The following is a 17,511-nucleotide window of genomic DNA, read 5'->3' on the forward strand; positions in this document are numbered from 1 at the left end:
TAGGATTGCTAGTCTTCTTGGTATATTGACCCTTTTACCAGTATATCATGTCCCTCTCTTTCCCTGGCAATTTGCTTTGCTCTGAAGTCCATTTTATGTGGTATTAATACAGCCATTCCTGATTTCTTTTCATTAATGTTTTCATGATATATAATTTTCCATCCTTCTACTTTCAACATACCTCTATCGTTTATATTTGAAGTGAATTTTTTTGTAGACAACATATAATTGGGTAATGATTTTTATCCAATCTATCCATGTCTGTATTTTAATTTGTGTAATTAGAACACTTAAATTTAATGTAATTATTGATATGTTAGAGCTTAAGTCTATCATTTGTTTTGTTTGTTCTCTCCATTTTCCTATCTCTGCTTTCTTTTTCTCCCTTTTCTATAGGCTACATGTCCTTATTTTAGAATTTCATGTTGATTTATCTATAGTGTTTTTGAGTGTTTCTCTGTGTACGGCTTTTCCAGTGCATTTTCTAGGCACTGCATTATGTACACCTAATTCACCAAAGTCTACTGGTGTTGACATTTTACTGGTTCAAGTGAAGTATAGAAACCTGACCTGTTATGTCCCTTTAACCTTCCCCACTTACAATTGTCTTATTTTCTCTACAGACATTGAGAACCACATTAAGCAGTGATAGTTTTGCTTTAACTGTGAAAACTCAAGAAAAGCAAAGACTGTATTTATCTACATTTTTGTTCTTTCCATTGTATTTCCTTCCTGATGTTACAAGAATCCTTCTATTTTTAAGTGTCTATTTTAATTCCAGTTACTTAACATACAGTGTTATTTTAGTTTCAGGTGTACAATACAATGATTCAACACTTCCATACATCACCCTGTGCTCATCACAAGTGCACTCTTTAATTTCCATCCCCATCTCCCCAACTTCCTCCCCTCTGGTAACCATGAGTTTATTTATTCCCTGTAGTGAAAAGTCTGTTTCTTGCTTGGACTATGTCTCTCTTTCAATTTTTTCCCTTGTTTGTTTTGTTCCTTAAATTCCACATGAGTGAAACCATATGGTATTTGTCTTTCTCTGACTTATTTTGCTTAGCATTATACTCTCTAGCTTCATTGATATCATTGCAAATGGCAATATTTCATTACTTTTTAGGGCTGAATAATATTCCAATATATAGTCCAATGCAATATTAAACACACACACACACACACACAAACATACACACCACATCTTCTTCATCCATTCACCGATTGTTGGACACTTGGGCTGCTTCCATAAAATGGCTATAATAAATAATGCTGCTATAAACAAAAGGGTACATATATCCCTTTGAATTAGTGTTTCTGTATCATTTGGGTAAATGTCCATTAATAAGATTGCTGGATCGTAAAGGAGTTCTAGTCTTAAATTTCTGAGGAACCTCCTCCACACTGCCTGCCACAGTGGCTGCATGAGTTTGCATTCCCATCAATGGTGCAAGAGGGTTCATCTTTCTCCACATTCTTCACAATACCTATTGTTTCCTGTGTTGTTGATTTTGGCCATTCTGACAGGTGTGAAGTAACATCTCATTGTAATTTTGATTTGCATTCCCCTGATAAGCAACTTTTCATGTGTCTATTGGCCATGTGGATGTCTTCTTTGGAGAAATGTCTGTTCATGTCTTCTGCCCATTTAATAATTGGGTTATTTGTTTTTTGGGTGTTAAGTTTTGTAAGTTCTTCATATATTTTAGATACTAGCCCTTTATGAAATATGTCATTTGCAAATATCTTCTCCCATTCTGGAGGTTGCCTTTTAGTTTTCTTGATTGTTTCCTTTGCTGTGCAGAAGCTTTTTATGTAGATGTAATCCTAATAGTTTTTGTTTTTGTTTTTGTTTCCCTTGCCTCAGGTGACATATCTAGAAAAAAGTTGCTATGACTAGTGTGAAAGAAGTTACTGCATGTGTACTCTTCTAGGATTTTTATGATTTTGGGTCTCACATTTAGGTCTTTAATCTATTTCAAACTTATTTTTGTGTATAAGTAAGTGGTTCAGTTTCATTCTTTTGAATGGTGCTGCCCATTTTCCCAATAGCATTTGAAGAGACTTTTTCCACTGTATATTGTTTCCTGCTTTGGTGAAGATTAATTGACCATATAATTGTGGGTTTATTTCTGAATTTTGTATTCTATTCCATTGATCTATGTGTCTATTTTTGTGTCAGTACTATGCTTTTTGATTTACTACAGCTTTGTAATATAACTTGAAGTTTGGAATTGTGATGCCTCCAGCTTTGCTTTTCTTATTGAAGGTTGCTTTTGCTATTCAGGGTCTTTGGTGGTTCCATACAGATTTTAAGGTTGTTTATTCTAGCTATGTGAAAAATGCTGTTGGTATTTTGATAGGGATTGCATTAAATGTGTAGATTGCTTTAGGTAGTAAAGACATTTTAACAATATTTGTTCCTCTAATCCAGGAGCATGGAATGTCTTTCCATTTCTGTATGACATTTTCAATTTCTTTCATCAGTATTTTATAGTTTTCAGAGTACAGGTCTTTCACCTCTTGGTTAGGCTTATTCCTAACCAAATCTTATTATTTTGGGTACAATTGTAAATAAGATTATTTTCTTAATTTCTCTTTTTGCTGCTTCATTATTGGTGTATAGAAATGCAACAGATTTCTGTACATTGATTTTGATTCCTGTGATTTTACTGAATTTCTAGCAGTTTTTGGTGGAGCCTTTAGGGTTTTCTAGATATATAGTATCACCTCCTCTGCAAACAGTGAGAGTTTTACATCTTCCTTACTGATGTGGATTCTTTTTATTTCTTTTTGTTGTCTGATTGCTGTGGCTAGACCATCCAGTACTATGTTGAATAAAAGTGGTAAGAGTGGACATCCTTTGTCTTGTTGCTGACCTTAGAGGAAAAGCTCTTAGTTCTTCCCCATTAAGGATGATGTTAACTGTAGGTTTTTCATAGATGGCCTTTATCGTGTTCAGGTATGTTTTCTCTAACTCTATTTTGTTGAGGGTTTTTATCATAAATGGATCCTGTACCCTGTCAAATGCTTTCTCTGCATCTATTGAAATGATCATATGGTTATCCTTTTAATGATGTATCACATTGATTGATTTGTGAATATTAAACCACTCCTTGCAACACAGATATAAATCCCATTGATCATGGTGAATGATTTCTTTGAATGTGTTGTTGGATTTGGTATGCTAGTATTTGTTGAGGATTTTTATGTCTATATTCATAAGAGATATTGGCCTGTAGTTCTCTTTTCTAGTGGTGTCTTTAAGTGGTTTTGGTATCAGGGTAATACTGGGCTCATAGAATGAATTTGAAGGTTTCCTTTTCTATTTTCTGGAATAGTTCAAGAAGTATAGGCATTAACTATTCTATCTTTTTCTTTCTTTCTTTTCTTTCTTTCTTTCTTTCTTTCTTTCTTTTTCTTTCTTTCTTTCTTTCTTTCTTTCTTTCTTTCTTTCTTTCTTTCTTTCTTTCTTTCTTTCTTTCTTTCGAGAGTGAGCACATGAGTGGGGCAGGGGCAAAGGGAGAGGAAGAGGGAGATCCCAGCACAGAGCCCAATGTGGGCCTTGATCTCACAACTGTGAAATCATGACCTGAGCTGAAATCAAGAGTCAGACACTTAATGGACTGAGCCACCCAGGTGCTCCTAACTATTCTTTAAATGTTTGGTAGAATTTGCCTGTGAACCCATATGGTCCTGGACTTTTGCTTGTTGGGGGAATTTTTGATTACTGACTCAATTTTCTTGCTGGTTATCAGTCTATTCAAATTTTCTATTTCTTCCTGTTTTTGTTTTGGTAGTTTATATGTTTCTGAGAATTTATCCATTTCTTCTAGGTTGTCCAATTTGTTGGCATATAGTTTTTCATAATATTCTCTCATAATTGTTCATATTTCTGTGTTTTTGGTTGTTATTTCTCCTCTCTCATTTGTAATTTTATTTATTTAAGAACTTTCTCTTTTTTCTGGGTAAGTCTGGCTAGAGGTTTATCAATTTTATTGATCTTTTCAAAGAACCAGCTCCTGGCTTCACTGACCTGCTCTAGTATTATTTTTCTGGTTTCTATATCATTTACTACTGCTCTGGTCTTTATTATTTCTTTCTTTCTGCTAGTTTTAGGTTTTGTTTGTTCTTCTTTTTCTAGATCCTTTAGGTGTAAGTTTAGGTTGTTTATCTGAGATTTTTCTTGTTTCTTGATGTAGGCCTATATTGCTATAAATTTCCCTCTTAAGTACCACTTTTGCTGCATCCCAGACCTTTTGGATTATCGTGCTTTCATTTTCACTTGTTTCCATGTACTTTTTAAATTCTTCTTTTATCTCCTGGCTGACCTATTCATTGTTTAGTAGCATGTTATTTAACCTCCATGTATTTGTGGTCTTTCCAGATGTTTTCTTGTGGTTGACTTCTACTTTCATAGCATTGTGGTCAGAAAGTATGCAAGGTATGATTTTGATCTTGAATTTTTTGAGATTTGTATTGTGGCCTAATATGTGATCTATTATGGAGAATGTTCCTTGCATACTTGAAAAGAAAGTGTATTCTGCTATTTTAGTATGGAATGTTTTGAATGGGTCTTTTAATTTCATCTGTTCTAGTGTGATTCAAAATCATTGTTTCCTTGGCGATGTTCTGTTTAGATCATTTCTCCACTGGAATAATTGGGGTGTTAAAATCCCATACTATCATTGTATTATTCTGAATTAGTTCCTTTATGTATTTAGGTGCTCCTGTCTTGGTTGCACAAATATTTACAATTGTTATATCTTTTTGTTGGATTGTCCCCTTTATTATTATATAGTGTCTTCCTTTTTCCCTTGTTACAGTCTTTCCTTTAAAGTCTGTTTTGTCTGGTAGAAGTATTGTTACCCTGGCTTTGTTTTGACATATATTTGCAGTGATAGATGTTTCTCCACCCTCTCTCATTTTCTATGTGTGGGTATCTTTAGGTCTAAAATGGGTTTCTTTGAGGGTTGCCTGGGTGGCTCAGTCGGTTAAGCATCCAACTTCGGCTCAGGTCATGATCCCCCAGTCTGTGGGTTTGAGCCCCATGTCGGGCTCTGTGCTGATAGCTCAGAGCCTGGAGCCTGCTTCAGATTCTGTGTCTCCCTCTCTCTACCCCTCCCCCACTTGTGCTCTGTCTCTGTCTCTCAAAAATGAATAAATGTAAAAAAAATTTTAAATGCGTCTCTTGTAGGCAGCATATAGATGGGTTTTGTTTTTTATCCATTCTGCTAACCTATGTCTTTTTTCTTTTCAAGTTTTTATTTAAACACTAGTTAAAATATATGGTAAAATTGGTTTCAGGTGTAGAATTTAGTGATTCATGACTTATATATAACATCCAGTGCTCATCACAACAACTGCTCTCCTTAACACCCATCACCCATTTAGCCCACTCTCCCACCCACCTCCCTACCACCCTATGTCTTTTGATTGGAGCATTTAGTCCATTTACATTCAAAGTAATTATTGATAGATATGTATTTATTGCCATTTTGTTACGTTTTCTGGTTGTTTCTGAAGATGTTCTCTGATCCTTTCCTGTCTTTGTCTCTTTCACGTTTTGCTGATTTTCTTTAGTGCTGTATTTGGATTTCTTTCTCTTTATTCTTTGTATATTTATTAGTGGTTTTTCATATATGGTTACCATTAGGTTTGTATATAACCTCTTCTGCATATAGCAGTCTATATTAAGTTGATGGTCATTTATGTTTGAACCATTTTCTCCTCTCCTCACATTTTATGTATATGTCATTATATTGCATATCATTTTTTTGTGAGTTCCTTGACTTTTTACAGAAAAATTCATTTTTACTGCTTTTGTGTTTCTTACCTCTATACTGTCACTTTTGGTATCTTCTTTTTACTCATAATATGCCTTTTAATATTTTTTGCAGAGTTGGTTTAGTGGTCACAAACTCCTTTAGTTTTGTGTGTCTGTAAAACTCTATTTCTCCTTGTATTCTGAATGAAAACCTTGCCGGATAGAGTATTCTTGGCTACTGATTTTTCCCAGTCAGCACTTTGAATATATCATGCCACTCCCTTTTGGCTTTCTAAATTTTTATTGAAAAATTATGGGTTTTCCCTTGTAAGTTAATGACTTCTTTGGTCTTGCTACTTTTAGAATTTTTATCACTATATTTTATAAATTTACAATATGTCTTGGTGTTGGTGTGGTTTTCTTGATTTTGTTGGGGGTTCTCTATGCCTCCTCAATCTGAATATCTCTTTCCGCAGATTAGGGAAGTTTTCAGCTATTATTCAAATAAATTTTCTGACCACCTTTCTCTTTCTTCTTCTTCTAAGACTCCTATAATACAAATGTTAGTACATTTAATGGAGTCAATGAGTTCCCCAAGTCTATTCTCATTTTGCATAATTCTTTTCTCTCTCCTTTGTTCAGCTTGATTACTTTCCATTACTCTGTCTTCTAGGTTACTAATTTGTTCCTCTGCTTCTCCCATCCTGCTGTTCATTCCATCAAGTGTGTTTCTCATCTCATTTATTGTGCCCTTTATTGTTGCTATGTCATTCCTTATCTCTGTGTGAAGTGTCACACTCATGTCTTCCACTCTTTTCTCAAGTCCAGTGAGTATCCTTATGATCATTGCTTTAATTTATTTATCTGGCATGTTACTTATATCTGTTTTGCTTAGATCTATGGCTGTGGACTTATCATTTCTTTCATTTGGGATAAATTTGTTTCTTCATTTTGTCTGCCTCTCTGTATCAATTTCTCTGTGTTAAGAAAGTCAGTTGCATCTTCTGTTCTGGAAAATAGTGAATTTATGAAGATTCAGTCCTGGAGTGCCCTGTGGTGGAGGTCCCCTGTTCACCAGAATCTGGCACTTTAGGACAGTATCCTAGGTATGTTGCTTATGCCCTGCAGTTGTGTCTGAGTCACTTTTCCTTTCCATGTAGTCGTCTGCACTGACTCTCTGCTTATTGTGGGCTGTACTTGCTCCCTGTGGTGTTAGTGGGACCCAAGCAGGCCAGCCTGGAGTGGGGGGGGGGGGCATGCCCACCAGAGAATGGGAGCAGGGCGACAGTATTAGCAAAATGTGTGCTGGGCCAGATCTCTTTAAGTGCTGTAGTGGCTAGGGGTTGTGCCCTGGGCAACCACACATACAATAGCAGCCAGGGGTGCATGGTGGACATGGTGCAATATACACACAAAGGTGACTGGGGGCACGTGGCTTAGGAACACACAAGTGTGCCTGGGGCCACGCAGCTAAGCACTGCATGGCAGACATGCCTGGTGCTCGGTGGCAGCTGTGCACCTGGTGGCTGGGTGGGGCACCTACTCAGCTTTAACAAAATCTGCCCTGAGCCCAGGGCTGAGGCCAGCAGGCCTGGAGTGGGCAAGTCCTTGCACTGCTAGTGGGTTAGGTACCAAATGTCTGTGCAGTCCTGCCTCCAGCAGGTGTCTCTGTGCTTATGCTGGGAGGTAGGGGAGGAAAGTGGCACCTGCCAGCTCCCTCATTTCTGAAGTCTTCCAACATGCTCAGAAATAAATATGAACATATTTGTCTCCTATTTGCCTCTAGAGCTGTGTAAACTGCTGTTTTTATGTTGCCTCTCCACCCAGCCTGCTGTTTCCTTAAGGGCAGCAACCTGACTGTCACTCACCCTCTCAGTTGGCTCAGTGTTGACTCAGGAGACTTTTAGCACTTTTTTAAAGTTTATTTATTTATTTTGAGAGAGAGAGAGAGAGAGCGAGAGCAGGGGAGGGGCAGAGAGAGAGGGAGAGAGAGAATCCCAAGCAGGCTCCGCACTGTCAGTGAAGAGCCCAATGCAGGGCTCAAACTCAGGAACTGCAAGATCATGACCTGAGCTGAATCAAGAATTGGAGACTCAATGGACTGAACCACCCAGGTGTCCCAGTAAACAGATTTTTAAAGCTCCAGCTTCCAAGTCCCACTGATTTTACAAACTCACGGAATTCTGCCCCTCTGTTTCTTAAAGCCAAAAGCGATGGGGATTAGTTTTTTCCTGTGGAAACTCCCTGGTGTGAGGGTCCTCTGTCCTCTCTGTGCATGCAGCTCCCCGCCTTTGGTGGGCAGACTCACTCCACCTTTCTGACCTTCCTAATCTTTCAAATGCAGCTTCTTCTCTATATTTAGTTGTGGAGTTTGTTCTGCTGGTCTTTAGATCACTCTCCAATTTATTAACTTGGATGCGGATGATATCTAGTTGAAACGTGGGATGGAGTGAGCTCTGGGTCCTCCTATTCTGCCAACACCCAAGCTCCTCCCAATATTTCTCCTTTTATCATTGCCTTTTTGTGTAGATGAATACCGTTAGCCATCCTTTTACAGTAGCGCTACTTGTGAAAAATTATCCTAGTTTTCCTTCATCTGAGAATGTGTTGATGTCCCCTACATTCCTGGAGGATGTTTTTGTTTGATATAGAATTCTGAACTGACATTTCTTTTCTTTCAGCCCTAGAAAGTGTTGTGCTACTTCCTCCTGGAATCTGGGTTCTGATGAGAGATCAGCTGTCATTCATATTATTTTGCCCCTATAGATAAAGCATTGCTTCTGTCTGGCTGCTTTCAATAATTTTTGTCTTTAGCTTTCAAAGGTTTCACCATGATAGATCTTAGCAAGGATTTCTTTGGGTTTATACTGTGGATAATTCACTCAGCTTCCTGACTCTGTGGGCTGATTCTGTTTTTCCCAAATTTGATAATATTTCAGCCATTATTTATTTGAATCCTCCTGCAGCCCCACCCTCTTTCTTCTTTCTGGAACTCTGATGATACAAATATTAGATCTTTTGTTCTAGTTTTACTGGTCCCTGTTCATTTTTTTTCAGTGTATTTTCTATTATTCAGATTGGGTAATTTCTATTGTTCTATCTCCAAATTCACTATTTCTTCTATTGTCTCCAATTTGCTGTTTAATTCAACTATTAAGTATTTTGTTATTGTATTTTTTAGTTCTTAATTTCCATTTCTTCTTTATATCTCCTATTTCTTTGCTAAGACTTTCTGATTTTATTTTATTTTATTTATTTATTTATTTTTTTAATTTTTTTTTTTTTTCAACGTTTTTTATTTATTTTTGGGACAGAGAGAGACAGAGCATGAACGGGGGAGGGGCAGAGAGAGAGAGGGAGACACAGAATCGGAAACAGGCTCCAGGCTCCGAGCCATCAGCCCAGAGCCTGACGCGGGGCTCGAACTCACGGACCGCGAGATCGTGACCTGGCTGAAGTCGGACGCTTAACCGACTGCGCCACCCAGGCGCCCCGACTTTCTGATTTTAATTTGTATTAAGCATGTTCAGAATTGTTTGTCAAATAATTTTTACAATGGCTGCTTTGAAATCCCTGCCAGGTAACTGAAACATCTGTGTTATCTCAATGTAGGCATCTATTGATTTTCTTTCTTTGGTTATTTTGAGATCGCAGTTTGAAATCTTTCTGTTTCTTAGTATGAAGAGGGATTTTCCATTGAAACCTGGACATTTGGGGTATTATATTAAAAGACTCTGGGTCTTATTTTAATTTTGTGTTTTAGCAGGTCTTTTCTGACATCACTCTGTTGAGTGAAGGGGGATGCTTTCTCATCACTGCCAAGTGGGAGTGAAAGTCCTGGCTCCACATTCAGCTCCTCCTCTCGCTTGTTGCAGTCTGACAAGAGTAGAAGTCTAGGCTCTTCATCCAGTCTTTGTACTAGGGGTGAGGGTTGGTTGCAGTTTTTCTGTGGTGTTTGGCTAGAGCAGATTAGTTATTACCTAAAAATTTTCTGTTTGCTAGGTTGTTTCTTTTGGGTCCTTTGACTAGAGACAGAAGGCATTTCTTGGAGCTTTTACTGGTCTGTACCTGTTGGTGTTTCTGGGCTGCCAGCTGGTCCCATACCTAGTCTAAGATATATGCAGCAATAAGAAAACCCAGGGAACGAACCACTGCATTATTCCTTGGATCCCGAAGTCCTTAGCCAGTCTGACTTCTTCTCTTTACCTTCTAGAATGTCTTGTACTTGTTATATATATAATATCCTGGGCTTTTAGGTGTATTTAGCAGGAGGAATAAGGACAGTATATGTACTCTATCTTCCCAGAAGCAGAAATCTAGAGGGTTCTTTTGAACACACTAATTTGACCATGTCACTCTGCAGCTTAAAACACCTCAATGGCTCCAACTCTACAGGATCAAATCCAAAACAAAACCTTACTGAGGAGGAGAAACCATGTCAGATACACCTCTACATTCCCAAAGTCCAGCATGGTTTTAATAAGTAGTAGCTACTCTGAATGCTTAATGATTAAAGAACTGAGGCTTAAGTTAATGCATTTGCCATACTAATATGTATTCTGGCGAATTATGCATTTTCTCAAAGACTGCTCCACAGTCACAGGTATGATGTGCTTGCACAGATGTTTTTGTTCCACACAAAACTTTGAGAGAACTGTTGAAGTTAAAACAATACTTACCTTCCACAGGTAGCCGCCGCCGTATAGCTAGGCGTTCCATTTTCCGTTGTGTTTCTGCCAGACTGAAAAGGACCCCATATACGTACTGACGAGCTGACCGGAACAGGAGAGCAGCTGGAGGCAGCTCCATGTTACACTCATCTTCAATACATACGGGGATCTTAATCTCACCCTAATAAGAAAATGGTCCAGGGGAAAGAACATAATGAGTTACCTTAAGGTTTGGAATTGAGCTGAGAAGAATCAGTCATGAACTACAGCCTCTATAGCCTAGCTACTAAATTTGCTACTTGTATTTAATAGAGTTTCAGACTAAAAGGCCTAGATAACCATAGCCAGCACAAAAGCTATGGTTTTTAGAGTCTTTGCTATGACTGACTATAGCTGAATAAATGGGTTAAGTCCATCTTGGACATTTTGTTGGGGGATGGACTTGTATAGTAAGACTGGAGGAAGGGAACAAAGCTCTGAAGAAATAGAGGAAGAGGTAAAGAACAAGGGCATAAAGCCTCTTCTTAGATTGTGTCCAGCCCTAGACCAGAATCTACCAACATGATGCATTATCTTCTTTCTGTGGTGTTTGGCTAGAGCAGATTATATTACCTTACAATTATAGTTATCTTCTTGGGGCCTCATTTATTGGAAAGTCCCATCTACTGCTGGTCTCACCTCATCTGGGGCCCTTAATGTAAAGAGGAGCCCCAGCATACTTGGTCTCCTTTTATCTCCCTTCAGATACCAATTAGAATGTTCTCTGGTAACTTATGGCTCTAGCAAGTGTGAAGTACAGTGGTAAAAGCAGGGAGGTAGGTGCTGATGTGCTTTATTACCTTAGTGAGAACATGGTAGATATATGGATACATAAGACCCCTTCGATGTCTGTGTTCAGCAACCCGCAAGACTTCTGGAGCTACTGGAGGTAAGGGTGGAATGGTGATGTCCATGTGGTTCCTTGTAGACATAGACAACAGGGATGGGATGTGGGGCTCGCCATCACCCAGGCTGGCATCTGAAACTCCAGCATCGATGGGCTGTACCCAGGACCCTCTGTCACCATTTGGATCATCCCATCCAGGCTGCTGCTGAAGTGTTTCCGTGATACGACTAAAAATTTAGGAAGACAGTGTAGAAGAAAGGAGGTTGATAAAGATATTCCAATTCAAGATGTCTGTCTGATCCCAAGGAATCTTACAAACCCTCTGGAAGTCAAGACACTGGGTTAGTATTGGACCTGATACCTTTCAGCTACACCTTGTAAGACGCCATGCCTTGAGTCAGCTTACATTCTAAGAAACTAATTACAACTGAAATCTCAGAGCAGTTCTGTTTTCCCAGGAATAATCTGCTTGGAGAAATAATCTAAGAACAAATAAGCTAGTACAAAACACCACTGTTTTAATCCTCAGAACCCTGTCTTAATATAACTGCCTACTCAACTATTCTAATACTTCAACTCTATAAATTATTTTCACTTATTTTTAACATTTGATCCACAGCCCTCAAAAATTGAGAAATGATAGCCATGAAATGTAGTACACTCATACCTAGGGCTTCCCTAACCAGCTGCTATGCTTCCTTTTACTTCAGTCACTTGGGTATCTGAAAATTACTACCTGTACAGAGTCAAAATGAGTATGAAGTAGCCAAGCATAGAGTTTTTCTACTTCACTTAAGAGCAAACAGCCACAGGGGCGCCTGGGTGGCTCAGTCGGTTAAGTGTCTAACTTCGGCTCAGGTCATGATCTCATGGTTTGAGAGTTCAAGCCCTGCATTGGGCTCTGTGATGACAGCTCAGAGCCTGGAGCCTGCTTTGGATTCTGTGTCTCCCTTTCTCTCTGCCCTCCCCTGCTCACGCTCTCTCTCTCTCTCTCAAAAAATAAATAAACATTAAAAAAAAGAGCAAAGAGCCACAGAGAAAATCAAGGAACATATACTCCTCCACACTTCAACCCAGGTTACCAGCAAAAAGAGAAATACAGATGCTTCAGAAGTCTGTTCCCTTGGGTACCTATTCAGACACTTACTCAGAGCTGGCTCCATTTGGTTCATCACCATCAGAGGAAGAGGAGTGAGAAGAGTCTGGTCCCAAAGGAGGTGAAGCTTTGGAAGTCAGGTAATTGGGAAACTGGGATGCAGAGGAGTCATAAGAGACAGCCCAATTGGCAAAGGGGCTGTCCTGCAGCATGGGATCCTCAGAAAAAGGATGGGATTCCCCCAAAGCATGGGAAGAGAAGAGAAGAGAGGAGTTGGGCCCCGTTGGGAATGGTGGTGGATATTTCATTTTCTGGGGCACATGGTGAGAAAACTAAAGAATAAAACAGATAGAAAAGCTATTTAACATTTGAACTGGCTCCAAAATAGCTCCCTCAGAAGTTGTGACACAGTAGATAATGCCAGAAGCGGGAATTATTGGGATACAAAGAAACTACTGAGAATAATAAGAAATTATTCTAACAGTGATATATGGACAGAATACTCCAGAGGCAGGACAATGGCCCAACCATGTCTCCTAGAACCATTCTCTGACATTAGCTAATCTACCTTCACATCATCCTATTGGTTAGTGATTTGGATGTTTTCTTTGCATAGTCTGTTGAGAACATGACATAGGTATATACAGCCTTGATATTCTGATAACACTGAATTACCTTAACTCCTTAACTCAGAGTATAAAAATCAGGAAGCAACCTGAGTCTAATGTTAACAAATGGTCTTGGGCCTCTTGAAAGATATTACCATTGGCTTTCCAGCAGAGATAGTGCCCATCTGATTTCGTGGAAGGGGAGGATTTCCAAGCCGATTATTCCGAAAACCTGAAGCCAAGAGAAAGGGCCATACTTTAATCAATCCTAATAATTCTACTATATTATATTCCGCTAACCCCATATTGCTTGAAAAATTATTATTAATAAGTTATAATTTATTGAACAGCAGCTATGTGCCATGCCAAGAAACTTAAAGAAATTATTTCATCTAAAAAATCCCCCATAAAATAGGTATCATGAGCTGTATTTCATACATGCAAATGTGACTAGTTAAGATCACACAGCTATTAAGCAGCAGAGGTAGAATTCAAACTCAGGCTGAAACCAAAGACAGGGCTATTTTATATACACCAGGCCATATTGGAGGTTAGTGCCAGAAGAAGCCCAAGCTAAGGAAATAGCATTAGACCCCATCTACAAATTTGAGAAATCAGTGCCCCGCCTCATGTCACCACTCTTATTACATGGAAGTCAAAAGGAGAGTGCCCACCAAACAAGAATGACTTCTATAAGAGTGTAATACAAACAAGTCATTCCACTCTGGCCCTGGAATTCCCAGGAGGGACTCAGTTTCCCCTTTGGGTACAGCAGCTAGCATCAGATAGAAGCCTTACCTAGAAAGGAGGAGGGACCCACTGGCAGTGAAGAGAGTTTGGTTGTGACTGAATAGTACTCAACTGCTTTCTTGAATCTCTCTATTTTATCTTCTGTCCTAGACTGGATGTTAGAACATTAGATGTTCAGGAAAAGAAAGAACATGAGAGTGTCTTTTTCACGCAATTTATAATCAGAAAGTCAAAACAGTAGCAGAAATAAAATGTTTTAAGAAACCCAAGAGAGCAGGGGTGCCTGGGTGGCTCAGTCAGTTAAGTGTCGATTCTTGATATCTTGATTTCACAGTTGTAGGATGGAGCCCTGTGTTGGGGTTGCTCAGCATGGAGCCTGCTTGGGATTCTCTCTCTCTCCCTCTCTCTCTCTCTCTTGCCCCTCCCCTGCTCATTCTCTTTCAAAAATAAATAAATGAACATTAAAAAATAAGAGAAAACCAAGAGAGCAATTTTTCATGTTACAGAAAAGATTAGGTAGGGAGAGAGCATTATAGAATGCAAAATCTGCAGGGCGCCTGGGTGGCTCAATCAGTTGAATGTCTGACTTCAACTCAGGTCATGATCTTGTGGTTGGTGAGTTCAAGCCCCACATGGAGCTCTGTGCTGACAGCTCAGAGCCTGAAGCCTGCTTCGGATTCTGTGTCTCCGTCTCTCTCTGCCCCTCCCCCACTCTGTGTTCTGTTTCTCTCTCTCAAAAAATGAACATTAAAAAAAATTTTAAAAAAGAATGCAAAATCTCGAATACTTAAAAAAATTAAGCTTAAAAACAAACAAATACATTTTGTGCTATTCTAAAATGGTCACATGACCATTAGAAAAAAATAGGTGAGGATGGGGAAAAAATTACATAGTACTGCCACCCAAAGACATTTTGCTCTGTTTTCTTCCAGTATTTTATTTTATTTTGATTATTTTATTTCATTTTATTCTAAAGATTTTTTTTATAATTTAAATTTTAGTTAGTTAACACAGAGTACAATATTGGTTTCAGGAATAGAATTCAGTGATTTCTCAATTACATACAACACCCAGTACGCATTGCAACAACTGTTGTCCTTAGTACCCATCACCCATATAGCCCATCTCTTACCCACCTCCCTCTGTCAACCCATAGTTTGTTCTCTATCATTAAGAGTCTCTTGTGGTTTGCTTCCCTCTCTTCTCTTTTTTTCCTCCCCTTCTCATATGTTCATCTGTTTTGTTTCTTAAATTCGACATATGAGTGAAATCATACAGTATTTGTCTTTCTTTGATTGACTTATTTCACTTAGCATAACACATTCTAGCTCCATTCATGTGTTTGTAAATGGCAAGATTTCATTCTTTTTGATGGCTGAGTAATAATATCAGTCGATGGAAATTTGGGCTCTCTCCATAGTTTGGCTATTGTTGATAAGGCTTCTTCCAGTATTTTAAAATAAACTTTTTGTTAACATATTATTGGTCTATTTTAATACACACATTTTCTATAGTTGATAACATACAATTTCATATTGTTCTTTTATTATAATTTTGAATGACTGTATATTTTATCATTATAAATGTGTCATAAATTATGTAACTACTTCCCTAATACCTGACATTTAGGTTATTTCTCACATTTGGCTATTGTAAGTTATGCAGCAAAGAACATACATGTACAGATCAATTTTTTCTGGATTTCTGATTATGTCCTTCGGAAAATGTCCCCAAAGTAGAATTATTGTTCAAAAGGTATGAACACTAAAGTAAAAAGCACTTAAACATATACAAAAATCACAATGTGTCATCACTATATATCCACCAGAATGGTTAAAATTAAAGATTATAAACATCAAGCACTGGCAAGGATATGGAATAACTTGAATTCCAGTACATTGCTGGTGGGAGTGTATATTGGTACAGTCTGGAAAACAGTTTGGAAATTTCTTATTAAGTTAAACATATATTTACCATATGGCACAGCTATCCTACTCCCAAGTATTTACCCAGGAGAAATGAGTACATATGTCCACCAAAAGATATGAACAAGAATGCTAACAACAGCTTTATTTATAAGAGCCCCAAACTCAGGGTGCCTGGGTGGTGCAGTTGGCTAAGCTTCCAACTCTTGATTTTGGCTCAGGTCATGATCTTATGGTTTGTGAGTTCGAGTCCTGCATAGGGCTCTGTGCTGGCAGTGTAGAGCCTGCTTGGGATTCTCTCTCTCTCCCTCTTTCTCTCTCTGCTTCTCCCTTGCTTGTGTTCTCTCTCTCTCTCAAAATTAATAATAATAAACAAAAGTATTTTTTAAAAAAGATCCCCAAACTCAATTAACTCAAATGTATACCAACAGAAGAATGGATAAATGGATATATTCATACAATGGAAAACTATACACTGACAAAAAGAACAAAGTACTGATACATGCAACAGTATAGATAAATCTCAAACACTTTATGCTGAGTGAAAGAAGAGAGACAAAAAGGAGAATATATAAAGTTCAAGTAGAAGCAAAACTAATCTATGGCAATGGAAGTAAACATACTATTTATCTCTGAAGGGTTGAGGCTGACTGAGGAGTTTTTTTGTTTTTTAATTTTTTAAAAAAATTTTTTTAACGTTTATTTATTTTTTGAGACAGAGAGAGACAGAGCTTGAACGGGGGAGGGTCAGAGAGAGGGAGACACAGAATCTGAAACAGGCTCCAGGCTCCGAGCTGTCAGCACAGAGCCCAATGCGGGGCTCGAACTCACGGACCGCGAGATCATGACCTGAGCCGAGGTCGGCCGCTAACCGACTGAGCCACCCAGGCGCCCCTGTTTTTAATTTTTAACATTTATTTATTGAGAGAGAGAGAGAGAGAGAGCGAGAGAGCGCACGCAAGCAGGGGAGGGGCAGAGAGAGAGGGAGTCACGGAATCCGAAGCAGGCTCCAGGCTCTGAGGTGTCAGCACAGAGCCTGACGCGGGGCTCGAACCCACAGACTGCAAGATCATGACCTGAGGTGAAGTTGGACGCTTAACCTACTGAGCCACCCAGGTGTCCCGAACTTTTCTTTATCAAATCTTTTCCAACAAAATTGTAAAGTCCTCTTGAATTTAATTTTGTGACCTTCATGTTTCATCAAATGGAATATAAACTATTAAAGCCATTTCTAATTTATCATTATAAATAATTCTTTGATAAGCATATTTTTACATAAGTTTCTTGGGTTATTTCACAGGGCATATTCTTTTGTTTTTATTTTTTATCTTATTCATTATTATTTTTTAAAATATAATTTATTGTTAAATTGGCTAACATACAGTGTGTACAGTGTGTGCTTGATTTTCAGGGTAGACTCCCATGGTTCATCGCTTACATACAACACCCAGTGCTCATCTCAACAAGTGCCCTCCTCAATGCTCATAGGGCATATTCTTAGAAGTGGAATTACTAGGTCGAAGGATATGGTCATTTTCATAGACTCTTGACACATGATACTAAATCTCTTTCCAAAACAGATGACTCAAGTTATACTCTCATCATCAATGCATGAGAGTGCCCAAGTCACCTCATAGCCCCAGGGTTGAATATTCTCTACAGAAAAATCATCTCCTAATTGCAACAAACATTTCTTATAGAAATACATAGAGAATATATATTAAAACATACAATCCAAAAAAGGAAAATTGAAAACATTTATAATCTTCTCCCTCAGAATTTGTAATTGTTAACATTATAGGATCT

At 38.3% G+C, this 17,511-nt stretch overlaps 1 protein-coding gene across 1 annotated transcript in view; it reads right to left on the reverse strand.

Moving 5' to 3' along the window:
• The window catches only part of FAM120C (family with sequence similarity 120 member C), a 114,805-nt gene that overhangs the window by 50,291 nt on the left and 47,003 nt on the right, over positions 1–17,511 (reverse strand). Inside the window, exons 5-9 of the mRNA XM_058714522.1 lie at positions 13,829–13,931; positions 13,186–13,262; positions 12,474–12,754; positions 11,280–11,553; positions 10,450–10,621 (exon numbers count right to left, since the gene is read on the reverse strand). Of these exons, the coding sequence (XP_058570505.1) occupies positions 10,450–10,621; positions 11,280–11,553; positions 12,474–12,754; positions 13,186–13,262; positions 13,829–13,931 (907 nt within the window). The remainder of the gene's footprint in view (positions 1–10,449; positions 10,622–11,279; positions 11,554–12,473; positions 12,755–13,185; positions 13,263–13,828; positions 13,932–17,511) is intronic.

This window comes from Neofelis nebulosa, chromosome X, assembly GCF_028018385.1.
Source record: "Neofelis nebulosa isolate mNeoNeb1 chromosome X, mNeoNeb1.pri, whole genome shotgun sequence".
NCBI lineage: Eukaryota > Metazoa > Chordata > Mammalia > Carnivora > Felidae > Neofelis > Neofelis nebulosa.